Source organism: Myotis nattereri, assembly GCF_964212035.1.
Source record: "Myotis nattereri genome assembly, chromosome: 1".
Lineage (NCBI taxonomy): Eukaryota > Metazoa > Chordata > Mammalia > Chiroptera > Vespertilionidae > Myotis > Myotis nattereri.
The window spans coordinates 66,195,702-66,214,297 of NC_138075.1; the positions used below are offsets into that span (position 1 = coordinate 66,195,702).

The window sequence follows — 18,596 nt, forward strand, 5'->3', positions numbered from 1 at the left end:
ATATATTTGAATTAGTGTGCTGTCAGAATTCTAAATTTGAAAATGTATCCAAATATAAAGCTAAAATCCTGTTAGATTACACATTCTTTCCCAAATTAGACATATATTTCTATTGCCCTCCCAAATTCAATTCAACTAACATTTGTTATCTAATATTGTGATGCGCTGTTTGTTGTGAAAAAGATGGCTGTACTCTTAGGAAGATGGTAATTTAGAGACAAAACATACATAGTAAACATAAAGCATTTTATGCCAAGCTAGAAGGACAAGGAATGTGCTGTGGGAGAACAAATAAGGGGAATATTAATGATGATTCTAAGGAGAGGGGTTCTGGGAAATCTCTCCGGAGGAAGACGGACTTGAGCAGGGCCTTCAGAGACTTTGGGAGGCAAAAATGGGGGAAAAAAAATGTTAAGCAGAGGGTACATGGGTTGTCTGTCTATATATGATTAACAAATTGTGTCTAATTTATGCACTCAGAGATCCTACTATTTTAGTGAAATCGCTTTTAAAAAACTGTTTTTTAAAACCAAAGACTGGTCTGTATGTTTTGTTCTTGAAGCTGCATCATAGGGAAGAATCTGAATTATATGAGAGGAGGTAGCAATAACCCTGCTTTTACACAATAACCTTATGCAACCAAACTTACAAAGCCCATTTTGTTGTCTTTTTAACTTAATTAAGCAAGCTAATTTTTCCAATTAGGTAACTCTTTTTAAGGCCAATATCTAGATTCATTCTTATCTTTTACCACCAACATAGCTTCATGTTCCAAGCACATAATTTCCTTAGTATACATTTGCTCCTATGATCTGTTTCATGCTGTTTTTAGTGGCTTAAATTTTTTTTTTTAAACAGCAGTGGACGCTCAGAAGTTCAATAAGAAAAGCTATTTAGGTTGAAGATAGCGGTGAGTAGCTCACAACCCCGACCTTTAAGCCCCCGCCCCTCTCTGCATGGAGTGTGAGACACCTCCATGGAAGCCTCACGGCTCTGTGGGTGACAGTTTATGAACCACTTCCCTGGGCTTCTTAACTGCCAGTTATTGCCCAATTCTTCCACCAAAACCTTGCTCTGTCAGGAAGTCTGGCCCTAGTCAGTTTGGCTCAGTGGATGGAGCGTTGGCCTGTGGATTGAAGGGTCCTGGGTTTGATTCGGTCAGGGCACATGCCTGGGTTGTGGGTTCAATCCCCAGTGTGGGGCATGCAGGAGGCAGCCGATCAATGATTCTCTTTCATTGTTGATGTTTCTCTCTCTCTCTCTCTCTCTCTCTCTCTCTCTCTCTCTCTCTTTCTCTCTCTCTCCCTCTTCCTTCCTCTCTGAAATCAATAAAAATATATAGTTTTTAAAAAGTCTGGACATGAATGTTTTATTCTATCTAAAACATTAAGAATTTCTAGATATTCCTGTTCTCTAGGGACCTGTCTGGACATTTATTAAACAATAATATACAAATAAATTATCCATTCTCTTCCTCTTATTAGTGATGATTGGAAATGACAATGAAAAATATGTTAAGATAACATATTTAAGTTAGATCACTTCAATTAAGATTTAGTGTTAATACTTAGATAATAGTAGCAGTTACACTCAAATTGCAGCAAGATGGATTTATGTAAAATAAGTAAAGAAATATATAACATTTTAAATGAGGTGAGACAGCATGGGCTTTACACCTTTAAAAAATTTAAGATGTGTAAATGTCCACCTATACAGAGAAGATGAGATAAATCCTCAGAGAAAGGAATGTATTTTGGAGGTTCCTTTTAGTAAAAGTCTCTATTTGTTTTTTTCATAAACCTTTATTCAGAGGTTTACCTCTCATAGTTTGGTAAAGAGTATTAATTCCCTTTTTCTATTTGATTTATCCCATACTCAATGCAAAACCTGGTCTGTCATCCACAAGTCTAGTTTTTTTGGCCATATGGGCAAAAATATCAGACAGGTTGTAAAAATCATGGCAGTAGAAACAGTCTTGACTATGTATTCTAGTGGCTTGATCATAATTATATTAAAACAAAACTTTTTTGCCCTAGCTGGTTTGGCTCAGTGGATAGAGTGTCAGCCTTTGGACTGAAGGTTCCCAGGTTTAATTCCGGTGAAGGGCACATGCCTGGGTTGCAGGCTCCATCCTCGGTAGGGGGCATGCAGGAGGCAGCTAATCAATGATTCTCTCTCATCATTGATGTTTCTATCTCTCCCTCTTCCTTCCTCTCTGAAATCAATAAAAATATATTTTAAAAAAACCAAAAAACTTTTTGTTCACCCAGAACTGGGAATCACAACTACTAGAGATTGTGACTGAGTTAACAAATGCCCCTAAAACACACAGTTAAATGGCAGTGGGTATTAAAAAGGGAAATTATGACCTCATCACGTTATCCCTGATGGACAGAGTTCTTGTTTTTCCTCTGGCACCAGGTCTCTCTACTATACTGTATGGAACAGTTAACCTAAAAGGCCTAGAAGAGTGAGCAAAAACCTCTCTCAGCAATAACCTCTTGATCAAGACCTTTAATTAAATTGCTGCAGGGAACCAACTGTCCCTAGTTGCAGCCAGTTGGTTTATTGCAAGCACCGATTCTCTATGGAGAATGTTAGCAAGTTCATGCTGGGCTAATGCCCATTTTCCAAGTACAATTAGCCTGTCCAGGTGTGCTTCTGATTATTTGACCAGTTTCCAAATTAGCTGCCTGTTCCTGGCCATTTCTGCAGAAACAGTTTTGGTTAAGTGGTAGTTGTGCTTCATCTGCTGAGGAGGTAGCTGGTTAGGCAAAGTCCTATTTTCATCAGGCTTAGATGAAGAGGCAAGGGGTTACTTCATGGAGGTGCTCAGATATATCCCTTCATCCTTGGAGAAGCTGCCAGAAGAGTTGTCTCTGTTGAAAACTTGCAAACAGGCTGCAAAAGATAATAAATGTGTCATGAGAAAGCATCAAAATTAGCAATATGAAGTAGGTAAAAGACAAGATACAGCTTTTTAGTTAGACTCAGAAGACAGCATAAATTTCCCTGCTCTGATGTCTTAAGACTAGGTCTTCTCTCTTTTTCAATCCCGGTCAAATGTTCACTGAAGGTAAAAAACTGAAACCACTACAGCAAAAAACAGTTCTAAAAAAAGCTGTCAACATTTTATTGGTAACTCCTTTTTTTTTTTAGATTTTCTTCTGTAAGCTTCTTTATCAAATATCTACCTTATTATTCTGTCATCAGAAATAGGCAAGATACTACACTGGGACCCTACTGAGAAAATATATGCATTTGAACCTGTAACCATTTCTTCTTCAAAGCCTAGATGTCCAGAGCATGACCTGGAGATAATACACAGGGTAATACTTCAGCTTGTATTATAACACTAGAGGCCGGTGCACGAAACTCATGCATGGGTAGGGTCCCTAGGCCTGGCCGGCAATCAGGGTTGATTGGGGCCTTCTGGCCTCCCTTCCCTGGCTGCCGGCTGGGGCCTTCCTTCATTCCGTGCTGCCCCCTGGTGGTCAGTGCACATCATAGTGAGTGATAGAACTAGCCTCCCGGTCAAACTCCCGTGAAGACACTTTGCATATTAGCCTTTTATATACATAGATTACTGTGTCCCAGGAACATCATGTTTGCTATGACTGAATTGTGTGTCCCCCCCAAATTCATGTATTGAAGCTCTAACCTTCGGTGTGATGGTATTTGGAGATGGGGCCTTTGGGAGGTGATAAGGCTTAGATGAGGTCATAAGGGTGGGGTCATGATGGGATTAGTGCCCTTACAAGAAGAGACCAGAAAGTTAGCTCTCCCTCCATAATGTAAATATACAGCAAGAAGGTGACAATCTATAAGCCAGAGATAAAATCCTCAACAGACACCTAGATTTTGGATTTCCCAGACTCCAGAACTGTGAGAAATAGATGTCTTTTCTTTTAAGACATCCACTCTATGGTATTTTGTTATGGTAGCCTGAGCTGACTTAAGATAATGCTGAATGAAGCCTGGTTGTTTCCTGGTTGCTTATTAAAAGGCAGATTGGGGGTTGGGTATTGGGAAGAAGGATTTCAAAAATTAACAACAGATCTTGCTAACAAGGTTACTGCTTTAAGAGTTTAAAGGTGTTGGGGAGGCAGGCACTAAGAGTGCTGGTTTTGTCAGAATCTGTCTCATCAGTGAAATCTGAGAACTACAGCTGTGAGCTGAATAGGATCCTCTTGCACTTTGGGCTCTATTTCTCTGAACCTCAAATAAAAAGCTGTTATTCTGAATAAGTGGATGTATGCAGCTTGTTTTAAATCTCCAGACTACACCCATACCATAGGCTAATGTGAAATCACCATAAAACACCAATCGCATCCCAGAAACAAGCTCTAACAGAGACTCCTTGACTATGCAGTAAGTGAGATACAAGGCTCAGACAACTTTAGAGGTTACTGTCTGGATGTTTTTTGTCCCTATCAAACTGACAGAGGGCATAAGGTGTTAAATCCCTATCAGTCATCTCATTAAAATGGAGTTCAGCTCAGAATTTCAGGGTGACCTCCCAAAACATATACATTTGCATGCATTTGCCTGAGATCAGGTACGTAGGGTATGTAGATTCCCTAGGTGGCCCTGATATTTCCAATACCTGAAAATGAGGTCTGTTTCAAGGGGTCCTCGAAGTTCTCCGTCTTGGGAGCCATGGTGCTGCCATCTGGATAACTCGTCTATGCTTGCTGGGCTTCTCAGTTTGACCCTTCTGAGCCATGTGCTGTCTTATGCTGAGATCCTGTGGGTCCTCCTGGACTGTGGTTTCTTTTCCATTGAAGGCATCCAGATCTGGTGGGTTCTGGTTCTAGCACCTGATCTGAACAGCATTATCCCTCACATTTTCAGGATCCAAAGAGAGGTATGTGGAGAGAAAGTGATCTATAGTCTGAAAAAGGCCATATGTGGGGAATCTACCACTAACAGCGTGGGCACCAAGCTGTATTGAGAATTTTCATTTTGGCCCACCCTGGTATACAGGGTGCTTTTGCCTCATTTACTTTGCCTCAGTGTGTGTCAACACGACACTGGATTGTGCAGGTGGTGCTCAATATACTAAGCCTCCCCAAGGATGAAAGGGATGGCATCTACAACTCTCTAGGGTTAGACACACTGGGGACAGGAAGGAAAATGAACAATGACGGGGAAAATGAGACAGGAAAGGTACCTGACTTTTGGTAGGAGGCCTAATGCCTCCTGGAAGGTCTCTGGTGGACTCCTTGCATTTCCTGGAGCCAACTGCCTCTGCTGACCCTGAATACAGGTGTTTGGCTGGATGGCAGGCAATTAGACCACACACAAATGTCAGGTGGCTCTCTAGGAAAGAAAGAAAGTGCTGCCCCATGTTTTCCCATGAACAGCTATCAAATTAGGCTACAAAAGGATGTATAGTGTGGAAGACTTCAATCAGCAGTAGGGGATCTATAACTTCAGGGATATCATGAGCTGAGAACTCAAAGGGGACAAATTCCTCCAGAAAAAAATGGGTGGTATAAGAAGCAGCACTCAATTTTGGAGAAAGGCTAACCATCCCATCTACGTAGTTAAAAGAGATAAACTAAGTGTACTGCCACCATAACTACATCGTCAAGTGAAAGAAGTTGGGGACAGGGAACAGAAATAGAGAACACAGAAGTGTTGATATGATTCCAGTCTCTACTTTGAATTCAGGCAAGAAAGCTATGTCAGACCAACTGGCGTGGTTCAGTGGTTGAGAGTCTACCTATGAACCAGGAGGAGGTCATAGTTCCATTCCCAGTCACGGTACATGCCCAGGTTGTAGGCTCGATCCCCAGTAGGGGGTGTGTAGGAGGCAGCTGATTCACGATTCTCTCTCATCATTGATTTTCTTGCTCTCTCTCCCTCTCCCTTCCTCTCTGAAATCAATAAAAATATATTTAAAAAAGAAAAAAAAAGAAAGCTATGTTAGAAAATTCCACACCTATGAAATAAGCTGAAATCTTTAACACTTCTTAAGGAAGGTAGCCTTCGCCATTGTGTAATTACTCCTTCTATCTGAAAATAAGTTGGGGCCCTAAATTAAAGGCCTTACAAATATTACAGAGAACCCGGTTTCTCGGGTTAGTTTTTGTTCTATCTTCTCAGAGAAGATTCCTCAGTGTGGTACTATAGAACCAGAGCTATGGTAGTTGCCAGGAGACCTCTCACAGCTTTGCAGTGGAAATGGGGATTTCGTCTCCATCTGCTTCTCAGAGCTGGCATTTTTTAGTGAGTGGGTGGAGTTACTGTCCAACCAATTAGGGACCTAGACAACATGATTTTAACTATGTCTTTCAGTTGTATGAGTTACCACTTAAGCCAGATTGGTCTGGGAGGCCTTAGAACAGTGGTTCTCAACCTATGGCGGTCGAATGACCCTTTCACAGGGGTCGCCTAAGACCATCCTGCATATCAGATATTTACATTATGATTCATAACAGTAGCAACATTACAGTTATGAAGTAGTAACGAAAACAAATTTTATAGTTGGGTCACAACATGAGGAACCGTATTTAAAGGGCCAGAAGGTTGAGAACCACTGCCTTAGAAGTTTAGGATGCCTTTCAAAGATAGCAGAGGATCTGGAAACGAGGGTCAAGTTGGGAGCACCAGGTATTTGTACATAGTCACACTTCCTAGCCCAGCCCATAGCACTTCTTCTATGTCAAGCCCATCTGTATGGCCCATCTGAAGTAGTTTGGTGACTTGACAGGTGAGGAAAAGAACTTAGAATATAATACTGCTCTAATCTTTTAGTATATAATAACTAAGGTGATCTGCCAGTGAAGCAGCTCAGGAGATAGGACATTTGTGGCTAAGCTTTTTCAACTGCAGTCCCTTGCTCCTCTTGCCTACCCACAATTTGAGGTTTGGACATTCACTGAATCTGTACCATACTCAGGCTGCATGCATGGTCAACTGTATGTTGTGTAATAGTCATAGAAAGAGCATGGTCGCTTGATAGAGTCCACAGATGCAGGTGAAAATCCTGGTTAGAAGCTGTCACTAGTAAAGATTCTGGTTACTAGCTGTGACTTTGAGCAAGTGACTTTTTAGACTTCAATTTCCTTATCTGAAAATTGGGGATAATATGATAAGCCTTTGAAATGAAATATGAAGACTACTTAAGAGGAAATAACATTTGTAAAACATCTAGGAAACCATCTGATATACAGGCAACCTATACTCTTGATATTCATATTACTTTTAAAGTAATATTAGTTAGACATGAAAAAGTTTATAGTACTTCCCTAACGAAGTTTATTTTTAAAACATACATAGTTTTAATTAGTCTTTGTGGAAATTTACTTCATTCAACCCAAATAAAAGTAGAAATAAATAATTCTTTGTAGAAAATACTTGTATCTCACCTTAGTTGCTTCATTGATGATTTGGAACCTGGTGCTGTCTTTGCCAGTTGTGACTGAGTCTAGTAATGCCTGATAGGTGGACTTATTGGAGAGCTGCTGTTTCTGACGCCTACAGATGTGAAGTGTACAGATGCCTGAGAATTATTTGTGACTGTCAACGTTCAATAGACTATATTACCAGGGACAAGTCATTAAAATTTACTATGATAGTAAGTGAATTAGGCACAGACAGTAATAGTATTCCAATAAAGTACTAACAGGAGTACTTTGTTATTAGAGTACTAATAAAATTAGTAGTAACAAGAAAAATACTAATAAAAGTGTTTATGACATAACACTACTAAAAGATGGTCCTTTGTCCCCTTTACTGAGAAGGTGGGGCAGTTTTCATAGATGACTTTTATTAGCTTATTAATTTCACTCCCTCTTTCCATGAAATGTATACTTTAATAGAAACTCAATAATTTCTCATAGAAATCAACATAATCTAGTGGCTTAACAAAGTAATCAGGAGTTCACTATACAATTCCCTCTAAGGTACTTGTTCAAATTAAAATGACAGAATTTTCTTCCTCAAGAGTAGTGTGAATAAATTAGAAAGTTGTAATATATGATACAATTTTTGGTGATTTCAATTTCAGGATCACATAAGGCTCTGGAAAAACAGGCAATCTTATATAGTGATGGTGGAAGTACAAAATGATACAGTCCTATGGAGGGATATCTGGTAATAACTAAAATTTCAAATACATTTACTCTTTGACCCAGTAATCCCACTCCAGGAAATTTATCTTATAAATACGCTTGCATGTATAGGAAATGACATATGCATAGCTTTTCATTGTGGCAGAGCTAGTATATCAAAACAGCCCCAAAGTCTACCAATACGAGAAAAACTGAATAAATTATAGTACATTTACCCAAATGGAATACTATATAGCTGTAAAAAGAGAGGACAATCCCCATATACTCATGCAAAGCTCTTCAGAATAAACTATGAAGCAGGAAAAAAGAGGCAGATACACAACAGTAGATAGAAAGCTACTTGGTATAAGAAGGATGGTGATATAAGGAGATATGCAGTCACAAAAATTACTGGAAGGATAAACAAGAAATTAATCTGGTTATAAGGACAAGATGTTGAATTGGGTGTAAGGGAACAGGAATGAACATAATTTTTCAATATATATATTTTTATATTATTTGATTTTTGAACCATGTAAATGTATTATCTATTAAAAGACAAAGTTTTAACATCATTTAAAAACGCTTTGACTTTTAAAATAACCTATTTACTGAAAATTTAAATACTACAGTAGTCATCTGTATTACTTTCAACAATAAAGATAAAAATACTACAGCAGTAGGTATATAAAGTTAAAGGCAAATGTCTGGGATAAATTTCTTAATCACCAAATTTCCTTATAAAGCCTGTCAATTCTCAAAATTTATTAAATATCAGTTTTGAAATAATGTCAGAAATATTTCAATCTAAGGAATTAATTTCCTCTCCTTACCTGTAGAAAGCAATCTTGCTGCAGTTTTTGAAAATGTTTTTATCCACAGCTTCATCTTCAACACTAAATAAACAGATATTTTTAAGACAGTTATTTTACATAGGGTTTGTGAATCCATTATTTGTACCTCTCTAACTATAGTATGATCATGAGACGTAAACCTCTGCAATGCAAAATTGTGTCATGGCCATCACATAACACAATAACCTGTGCTATAGACAGGATCCTTTTAGACATCATCCGTGGTAAAGAACAAAACATGACGTTCGGGATTACTCTGAAATTAGTAGAAAAAGAGCACTGTCACTTATGAGGAAGGGTTCTTTTAAAATAATGAGTGAAAAATGGTCATGGAAGGAGGCTTGGCTTGGGGTTGTGAACACACAAGACAATATACAGTTGATGTATTATACAACTGTACCCCTGAAACCTATATAATTTAACAGATATCACCCCAATAAATTAAACTTATAAAATAATTAGTGAAGGCTATGAATACAACAATAAAATCTGAAGGAGCAAAAACGAACAAAAAACCCCAAATCAAACAAAAACCAATCCATCCATTTACTTATTCAACAAAATATTTTCAAATATTCTTACTGAATGCTGGGTTCTGAGGAAGATACTAAAGACTGTCCATGATTTCTGTGAGAGCCTAACCAACAATCACAAATCAACCTGACAAATGCTACAACAGAGTTATGTGCAAGGTGCTAGAGTAAGAAGGGAAACAGGTGTAGAAGAAAAATCTTCAGCTTTTTAAGATGATGATGACAATCTAGGTGTCAGTGTTTTTTAAGACCAACTTTCCAGAAAAGCTGGTCCTGGACTAGAACATGAACAAAATGTATATATATTGCTAATTGAGATTATGTATTTAACATATGCCCATTAACAACTACAAGGTATAAAGGGGGGAAAACATCATGCAGAGATGATTAAAGCTGTGATTGAACACCAATTTCAAAATATGAAAACAAGTCCAGACAGACATACTTGGCCATACTAAAAAATGATTTATCATGGAAGTAATCAAATCCCTCAGTCTTCGTTACTGTTTCTTTTAATTAAGTGTGCAAAGATTAAGAAATTGGCAGCCTCCTGTTTCCAGCTTTAAAGAATGACATGGGAAGAGGTGGGTACAGCCGAACTTCGTAAGTAACATGCTTGAAATTCATGGATTAGAATTCTGATCACAACTCTTCCAGGTTTGTTAACCATCCTGAAAATATTTTATGAAGGTCTAGCTATTAATATCAACTAATCCCCGGGGAAGTGAGAAAAAACCTACAAAGAGTAAATGCACACATACAAAGCATGCAGATAAGAAGTGCAATCAAACAATAAAAACGTCAAAGCCAGAACGTTGCTTGCAGGCCTTCCAGGGCCATGGAGTCAGGCCCTGCAGGACCGCTGGGTCTTTACCTGATTTCCTCCTTTTCGGAAACTTCCATGGTTCCCAAGTCACTTCACAGGCTCCCGGCTCTCGGTCCGAGTCCCTGGCGACCTTTTCGGAACGAGGACAGCCCTCGTTCTAAACCATCACCAGCACTTCCCCGTCGTCAAGTGTCTGGGAAACGGGAGTCCCCTCCAAATACGTAAGGAGTGACAACCCGACTCTTCTTCCTGGAATTCCCAGGCCCCGCCAGGCGTTTCTCTAGGGACTTATTTTATTGGGCACATTTTTTCTTGGTAATGAGTGGCCGATGAGAAACTGCTGTCGTCAGAAACCGAAACTGCCTTTGCAGCAGAGGGGGCGTGTACGCCGAGTCCTAGCGGATGAAAATGTTCAGAGCATGAGCCAGGAAGGACCCAGGTGGCCGGCCCTGCCTGACTGCGGCGAGGCTTCTGCAGGTCTAGCTCAGCGCCGGTCGCGCCATTTACAGAAAACCGACCCCCTCCCTCCCCGCCTTACATTCTGAGTGGGAAGTGCCGGCCAGGTCTTTGCTGGGGCTTTATGTTCTCCACCCAGACCCTGCACTTAGCGGCACACTTTTCAGGGCTAGAAGGGGCTTTTAAAAAGAGGTTATACATATATTATACTCTCCAGTTTAGGAATCGCTTATGCTGCACCACCGCCAAATTCCAGTCATTAAAACTCCAGACACCGATAACGCACTGCTAGACCCTAACCAGGCAGCCAGATGACGGCGGCTTCCCGGACTTCTGGCCCCGAAGTCCTTTGACTTAGACGGGATAAGGGGCAGGAGCGAACAGGAGGAGGAGAGCCAAACACTCATGGGGTGTTGGCCTCGTCCCCAAACCTGTGCAGGGCTGGGCGAGAGCAGAGCTGCCTGAGGGGGGCGGCTTTTGGAGACCATCCGAACTCACCAAGGTGACCAGGGAGGGGGAAAATGACAGAACGACGCCTGCGCAGTTCCCCCAAAGCCTCGCACCGAGCGGTGACGACGTCAGGAGGGAGGGCCCGCTGCGTCGCCAAATTAACGAACCTCGCGAGGGCGCGAGGACCCGGATGATCCGGCCCGTCCCCTCCCCCCTCCCCAAGCAGAGCCGGAAGAGGGCGGGACGAGCCGGAAGGAGGTGAAATGCTGTCGGTAGACACTCCAAGGCTGTGAAGATGGCGGCGGCTGCGTGGCTTCAGGTGCTGCCTGTCATTCTTCTTCTGGGGGCTCAACCGTCCCCATGGTCGTTTTTGGGCGCAGGGCCGGTACCCGTCGCTGCTGCCGACCGGTCCAAGTGGCACATTCCAGTACCGTCGGTGAGTGTTCCGAAGCCAAGGAACCCCAAGGAGCGAGGGGTGGGGCTACGGCGGCCCAAGGGGTCCATGAAGGCTCTGCGAAAGTCCGCTTCCAAAGGGGTGGGATCGCCGGGAGTGTCCTTGCGGTTGCTTCGCTGGGACCCACCTCCCAGCTGCGGAAAGCCGCGAGTTTCTGTGGGTGGGTGAGCGGGAGTGTCGGGGCCACGCCGGGAGCGGGGAGGAGCGGGGAGCGGTTTCGTAGCCAAGTCAGAGAACTTTGGGTACCTGGCCTGAGACAGGTACCCGCGATGTACAGGGCTAGAGTGGTTTCTCTTCCAGGTGAAGTTTTCCAGAATTCAGGGACCCCGGGTTGGGGAAGAGGGAAAGGTAAACAGGCGTCTTTCTTTCCTCCCCTCTGCACGTTTTTGTTGTTGGATAACTCTACGCACGAAGTTGGATGATTTCGTTGGAACCTTAGAATGATTATTCTAAGTGTTGCCGTGTGATTAGGAACCCTAGGCATTAGCAAAATGTATTCTAATCCTAGAACGGCTAAAGTGGAAGACAGCATTCTAAAATTTGATATGGTAAGGCTGGTCTTGCTTGTGGACCATTATTAGCTCGGTAGGTTTACCTTTTCTGTCTGTCCCCTTCCCCCTTTTTAAACTCCATTGGAATGAGAGCCATTCGTCCTGTGAGCAGGTAGCAATCAGATGCGGGCAGGACATGGGGAAAAGTGTGAGCACTGGCGGAAACCACCGCGGCCTTTTTGTTGCATTCTGCTCCGCTCACGGGCTGAAATGCCCCAAACCTACTTGAACTTTTATGTGGCAAGCACGATAGCTTTTGTTCATTTGGTGAACTTTAGGTTCTCAATTTTAGGTGTTTACTTGTTACTAAAATGTGTTACATCTGGCTATCTTCTCATAGAATAGTTTTTTTTTTTAAATGATTGGTTATTTTGGCCAGTGATGAGTGGGTAAAGGGGATGAGCTGAAGACGGAGTACCTCCTGTGACGATTTAGTTTGGGATTTCTTGCAGCCTTCCTTCTAGAGTACCTGCCTCATAGCCTGAGGAGCGGGGCATCGGGGAGGGTCGTGTCTGTACCAAATTTCAAAATCCTGCAGTTTGGATATCGTGGAATTTTACTATAAGGGAGGCTATAGTTGCCTTTTTTTTGTTGTTGTTTGTTAAGAAAATGAGCTTGAACATTTGATAAATTTAGGTTTTTATACTATTTAGTTTCTGCTTTGGGAATTGTTCTCATGCTAATTACCTTTCTCCTTTATCTTTGCAGGGAAAAAATTATTTTAGTTTTGGAAAGATCCTCTTCAAAAATACCACTATCTTCCTGAAATGTGAGTTTTTGCATTTCATGAAGTTTTTGTTTGAGTTTTTGAGTGATCTTTAAACTTTTAAATTACCTCTGTTGACTTATTCTCAACATAAGTTCTGAAATTTCATAATCCACTGTCTAGGCTTTAACATATGTGTTATAACTAAGGTCCTTTCACTGAATAATCTTCAGAATATTTACTTGTGTGAACTTCCTTTTCTCGTTTTCCTGGTGTTTCCTGTATACAGTTGGCCCTTGAAAAATGAGGGGGTCAAGGGCTCCGATTCCCCACACAGTAAAAAATCCATGTATAACTTTTGACTCCCCCAAAACTTAAGTTGTTCTTCTGTATCTGTGGGGGATAGATTGGTTCCAGGACCCCCACAGATACTAAAATCAAAGGATTCTCAAGTCTCCTATATAAAATGGCATAAATCAATGCATACAAGTCAGCCCTCTGCATCCCTGGGCTCCTAACTGCTGATGAAAGCAATACGGGTATTTATTGGGGGGGGGGGGAAAGGCATGTATAAGTGGACCCATGCAGTTCAGACCATGTTGTTCAAGGGTCAGCTGTATAGTTAGACAAATTGTGTTTGTTGATTGCCTGCATGGTGTTTTAATCTGTTCTGAGTTATAGAGACAGTACCGATTTTGCTTTTGTGTGCCTGATGGATGTTTACTGAACATATGACGTAGGTTTGTCAGATCACTGGCTGTGAAAGAATATGCATAGTGTATCTTTTGTTTGCAAAAGGAGTATTTTACCACTTGGATCTTTGCAAGAGGAAACTCAAAGATATTCTTTATTAGGAAATAGGGGTTATGTAGAACAAAACCAGTCTGTCCAGTTTAAAATCCACTGAATCCAAAATATCCCATTGTGCATTAAAGAAAAGCTTCCTTTTATTTCTGAAACTGGCTTTATTTCAGAGAACATAGGCAGCTCTATTTCAAGATCAAGGATAAAAATCTAAGTCATCCACGTATATTTCTGTGCATAGCTCTCTCCATGAAGTGCAAACTTGGTTTGATGATTTTATCCTTTTAATAATTTAGTAAGTAGTTATTAAAAACTTACTATGTGCCAGGCACTGTTTGAGACAGCAGATAGAAAAGGATCTTTCTCTAGTTGAGTTTACTGGGGTTGAAGGAGGACTATATAATCTCCTGATAAATGACTTAAATTTGATTTAAATCAGATCTACTCTGACACACTGTTCTTTCTTATGAGGTTGGTTTACTAGATTAGAGTAGCTTTTAGGGGTAGCAGTGTTTTATCTTTTGTCTGACAGGCTGTGTTGCAGTTTGGCTAGTGACTGAGGCTGTGAAAGAGTTCGCAATTAGAAGAAGAGATGCAGAGAGGAAAATTTTTTTACTTCAAAGGAGCAAAGGGCCAAGTATTGCTAGTCAGTACAAGGCTGGGAACCAAAGGTTGCTTGCTCTTTTAAGCAGTGGCTATTGCAAGGAAGGGAGGGAGGCTTCTGTTGAAGTTGAGCAGATACCAGGGCGGGCTGTCTTGAAAAGTTACTTTGCTTTCCAGGAGACAGTCCCGCAGATGTCCTAAGGAGGTGTCTTATCAGTATTTTTCCCATACCTGTAAAACATGCTTAGAACAAAAGTCAATGAAGAGTTCAAAAGGCTTGTTTGAAGGGGAGTAGGGAAAGGAACTTTTCTACTAACTAGAGACTACTTTGGTATGAATTATTCCTGTGTTGATAAAATAGCAGGGAGGAGGAGGGGGATGCAAGGATGTAGCCTTGGGAGTAGCTTATCTTGTCCTGTAGTTTGAACAGAAGGGCTGTTTGAATCAGAGGAGCCAATAATCTTGTGGTTTAATTACCAGGTGCTTCTCAAATTGTGGAAGGCCAGAGCAAAGAAAAGGAAAGGACTTTTTCTGTCTTTACAGCCTGTATGCTATTCTTTACTTTTATTATGTACAGTCTTTTCTCACCTGTTTTTTTATCTAGTGGTGTTTTGCCAAGTTACACAAGCTACATATTTTGAAGCTACATACATTTCATTGTTTTTGGAGGATTTGCAGCTCCTTAAAATTTACATTACCTTTCACTTCTGTGCTTTCTCATATTTACCATGTCTCTGATCTTATACTTTTGTGGGTGTGTTATATAACTTTCCATGAAACTGGCAGGACCATTTTCATGATCTCTTAAAGCCATCCCATCAAAGTTCTAACATAAATAGTAGTATTTTTATAGCAAAGTTTTCTTGCAAATCTCCTCTTTAGGGACACTTCTCTTTTTTTAAACTTTATTCTTTATTGATTTAATTTATTTTATTGATGTCAGAGAGAGGAAGGGAGAGGGAGAGAGATAGAAGCATCAGTGATGATAGAGAATCATAGATCAGCTGCCTCCTGCATGCCCCCTACTGGGTATAGAGCCCACAACCAGGCGTGTACCCTGTCCTGGTTCATGGTCGATGCTCAACCACTGAGCCACACCAATTGGGTTAGGGGTACTTCTTACCGGCTTTTATTTAATTAATCCTGCCTCTGTATGGTTCTTCTGAGTAGTTCATAGCAAGCTAGCAATATCCTTTTACGTTCCCATAAATTCTGTTCAGCACATCAGATTTTAATTGAACCTTGTAAAAGTGTATCATTTAAACATTAATTTGAAAAACCAATTTAAAACAAAAAAAGTAAAAGATTATAACTTTAGGTGTGCTGCTTTTGTAAGAACCAAAATAGGTTCCTAGGTGCAGTCATGTTTATTTGTCATGTTTGCATAAAGTTGGAATCTCTAGTATATTTTCCTTTCTATAGCAAGAAGCAAAGTAAAAGGTAATGTTGACCCTCCTCCTTCCCCCCCAGACAGCGAATCACTTCCGAATCTTCCAATGCCTTGGTCCACTAGAATATTGTGTTCCAGACTAAGTTAATGAGGCGTTTATGATTTCGTAAGGTTCCTTGAGGTTTCTCTTAAGGTGGGTTTTGAAAAGAATAATACTTTTGTATTTTTGCTTTTGCTATTTTCTACCTTCCCCCGCCAGGTTTGCTTTTTATTCATAGTTCTTCCTACCCAATCTTCGTATCTTTCAAGGTTTAAACCATGAATTTTCTCCTTGGTGGAACTATTTTGAATATTGCCTTGTGATATCTCTAATGTTGTTATTCCTTCTCTCTCCAACTAGAATGGAGTCTTTTTAAGGGTTTTACTAATTTTTCCCTCCTATTTCCATCTTTGGCCTATCACAGTGCCATGTAGCATTGTATTTAAGTGCTCTGCTCAATAAATATTTGAATGATAATAGAAGACTGGTTTTAACTTAGAACTGCTTTATTGTTTCCAGATTTTTCCCTACAGAAATCCAGGTTTTAAAGCAGTGGTTCTCAACCTTCTGGCCCTTTAAATACAGTTCCTCATGTTGTGACCTAACCATAAAATTATTTTTGTTGCTATTTCATAACTGTAATGTTGCTACTGTTATGAATCGTAATGTAAATATCTGATATGCAGGATGGTTTTAGGCGACCCCTGTGAAAGGGTTGTTCGACCACCAAAAGGGTCGCAACCCACAGGTTGAGAACCATTGTTTTAAAGCATAAAAATAGATACAGTTTCAAAGTTTAAAAAATGCTTAACTGCTTTTTCTTTTTGGGGTAACTTAATTTCATATGAAGAATATCCTGTTGTTTTTGCATATATTACTTCATTACCTTCTGTTCAGAGAAGAGATGGCCTATGAACATCTCATTTTAGCAGAAAATAAATGGGGTGGTGGGGTTTATCTTTTATTCACAAAGATTTTTCTTTTATAGTTGATGGAGAACCTTGTGATGTATCTTTGAATATAACCTGGTATCTGAAAAGTGCTGATTGTTACAATGAAATCTACAACTTCAAGGTAAGGAACATAAAATTACAGACTTTTCTTGGACTTTAGAGATGATCAGGTCCTAATCCAAGAGAGGAAGGAGTATCATGAAGCCATGGAGGAGAAAAACAAACTAGAGTCCATGCTTCCCAAGTTGCAGACGTAGTTAATTGCCAGCAGTTCTCAAACTTTCTAGTCTCAGAATTCTGTAACAATTTAAATATTATGTAGACTCCAAAACGCCTTTGTTCATATTGTATTTATATCAAAAATTAAAACTATGCTCACTTTGGCAGCACATATACTAAAATTAAAACGGTGTAGTGAAGATAGCATGGCCCCTGTGGAAGGATGACATGCAAATTGGTGAAGTGTTCCATATTTAAAAAAAACACAAAAATACTGAGAAAATAGAGAAATATTTATTCATAATAATAAATATTTATTCAGCAATAATAAACTCACTGAATGTTAATATAAAAAAGTTTTAATAAAAAACTAAAAAAAACACACCAGAAGAGTGGTATTATTTTGTATATTTGCAAATCTCTTTATTTAATGTCTGGGATAGTAGAAGACAGCTGGAATCTTGTATCCTTTATTCGGTCTGTTTCAATGTTATTTTGGTTGAAGTCTGTGCACAAACTGTAGGCTCACACAGATATGTAGCTGGAAAAGCGGAATAATATTTTTTAAATGTTTTCAGTTAATTGTGGATATTGTTCTTTGATTCAATACTCAAATGTAGCAAGTGGAATTTCATAAAGGTTAGTGGTAATGTGGAATCTGAAACCATGTCAGTGAACTTTTTTTTTTTTACTCTGTTATAGTAAATTAACTTGGTGTGTTTTTACTTTGAATGGACTTTTACTCCACCATCTTTGATTTTGTAACATCATTCATTGGTCATTTAGAAAATACTGGTTGGTAAAATTATATAAACTTTCCAAATATTTACTCATTTTACAATTAACTTGAAATTATTTTTATAAGTATCACCCTTCAGTTTCATCAGAACCTCCTTAAGTATTAGAAGTTGTTAAGCTTATGGTGAGGCAAATAGCAAGTTTCCCAAAATTTCAGTTTTTACTTGAAAATTTAAATTTTATCATTGGCAATGAATACTGTCAGTTTTCTTCCTTGAAGTGACAGCTTCCCTTTGCCCATTTTCAAGAGAATATCTTCCAACTAACCAAGTCTGAATAACTAGTTTGTCAGTCATTGTTTCAAGTAAATGAAAGAAGTAGACAGTTTAGCTTGTAAGTTAAAACAATTGCAAAGTGCTTTATCTTGACATAATCATTTATAGTATTTTGCACATTCCCTATTTTGTCTCATAGAATATTAAAAAGGCATTGTACTCAGAGGTTCAGATTTAAGCCCTGGTTGGGTAGCTCAGTTGGTTAGAACATTGTCTCAGTAAACCAAGGTTGTGGATCGATCCCTGGTCAGAGCACATATAAGAATCAATGAATGAATGCATGGATGGGTGGAATAACAAATCGATGTTTCCCCTCTCTCTCTCTCTTTCTCTCTCTCCTCCTCCTTCTCTCTCTCCCAATTCCTCTCTCTCTCTCAAGTCAATAAATAATTTTTTTAAAGTTCAGATTTAATAAATTTAATAATGATTACTGCTTCATCAAGGACATTCTTACATAAAACTAGCTTTTTTTTAAAAAACTGCAACTTTGCCCTGGCTGTTTTGGCTCAGTGGATAGGGCGTGGGCCTGTGGACTAAAGGGTCCCGGGTTAGATTCCGGTCATGGGCACGTGGCCAGGTTGCGGACTCGATCCCCAGTGTGGGGCGTGCAGGAGGCAGTCAATC

General features: G+C 39.8%; 2 protein-coding genes across 3 annotated transcripts in view; one reads left to right on the plus strand and one right to left on the minus strand.

Annotated features, from left to right (window-relative positions):
• The window catches only part of GANC (glucosidase alpha, neutral C), a 75,200-nt gene extending 63,907 nt beyond the window's left edge, over positions 1-11,293 (minus strand). The window contains exons 1-4 of one of the 2 annotated variants that reach the window (XM_081112740.1): positions 11,228-11,293; positions 10,322-10,668; positions 8,894-8,956; positions 7,377-7,485 (exon numbers count right to left, since the gene is read on the minus strand). In XM_081112740.1, coding sequence (XP_080968866.1) covers positions 7,377-7,485; positions 8,894-8,956; positions 10,322-10,350 — 201 coding nt within the window. In that variant the 5' untranslated portion in view covers positions 10,351-10,668; positions 11,228-11,293. Of the gene's footprint in view, positions 1-7,376; positions 7,511-8,893; positions 8,957-10,321; positions 10,812-11,227 lie in introns of those variants that run through there. The other variant, XM_081112741.1, reaches the window with a different exon arrangement.
• A 102-nt stretch (positions 11,294-11,395) lies between these two features.
• TMEM87A (transmembrane protein 87A) overlaps positions 11,396-18,596 on the plus strand; it is a 47,150-nt gene continuing 39,949 nt past the window's right edge. The window contains exons 1-3 of the mRNA XM_081112761.1: positions 11,396-11,615; positions 12,893-12,953; positions 16,716-16,801. Of these exons, the coding sequence (XP_080968887.1) occupies positions 11,475-11,615; positions 12,893-12,953; positions 16,716-16,801 (288 nt within the window). The 5' untranslated portion in view covers positions 11,396-11,474. The remainder of the gene's footprint in view (positions 11,616-12,892; positions 12,954-16,715; positions 16,802-18,596) is intronic.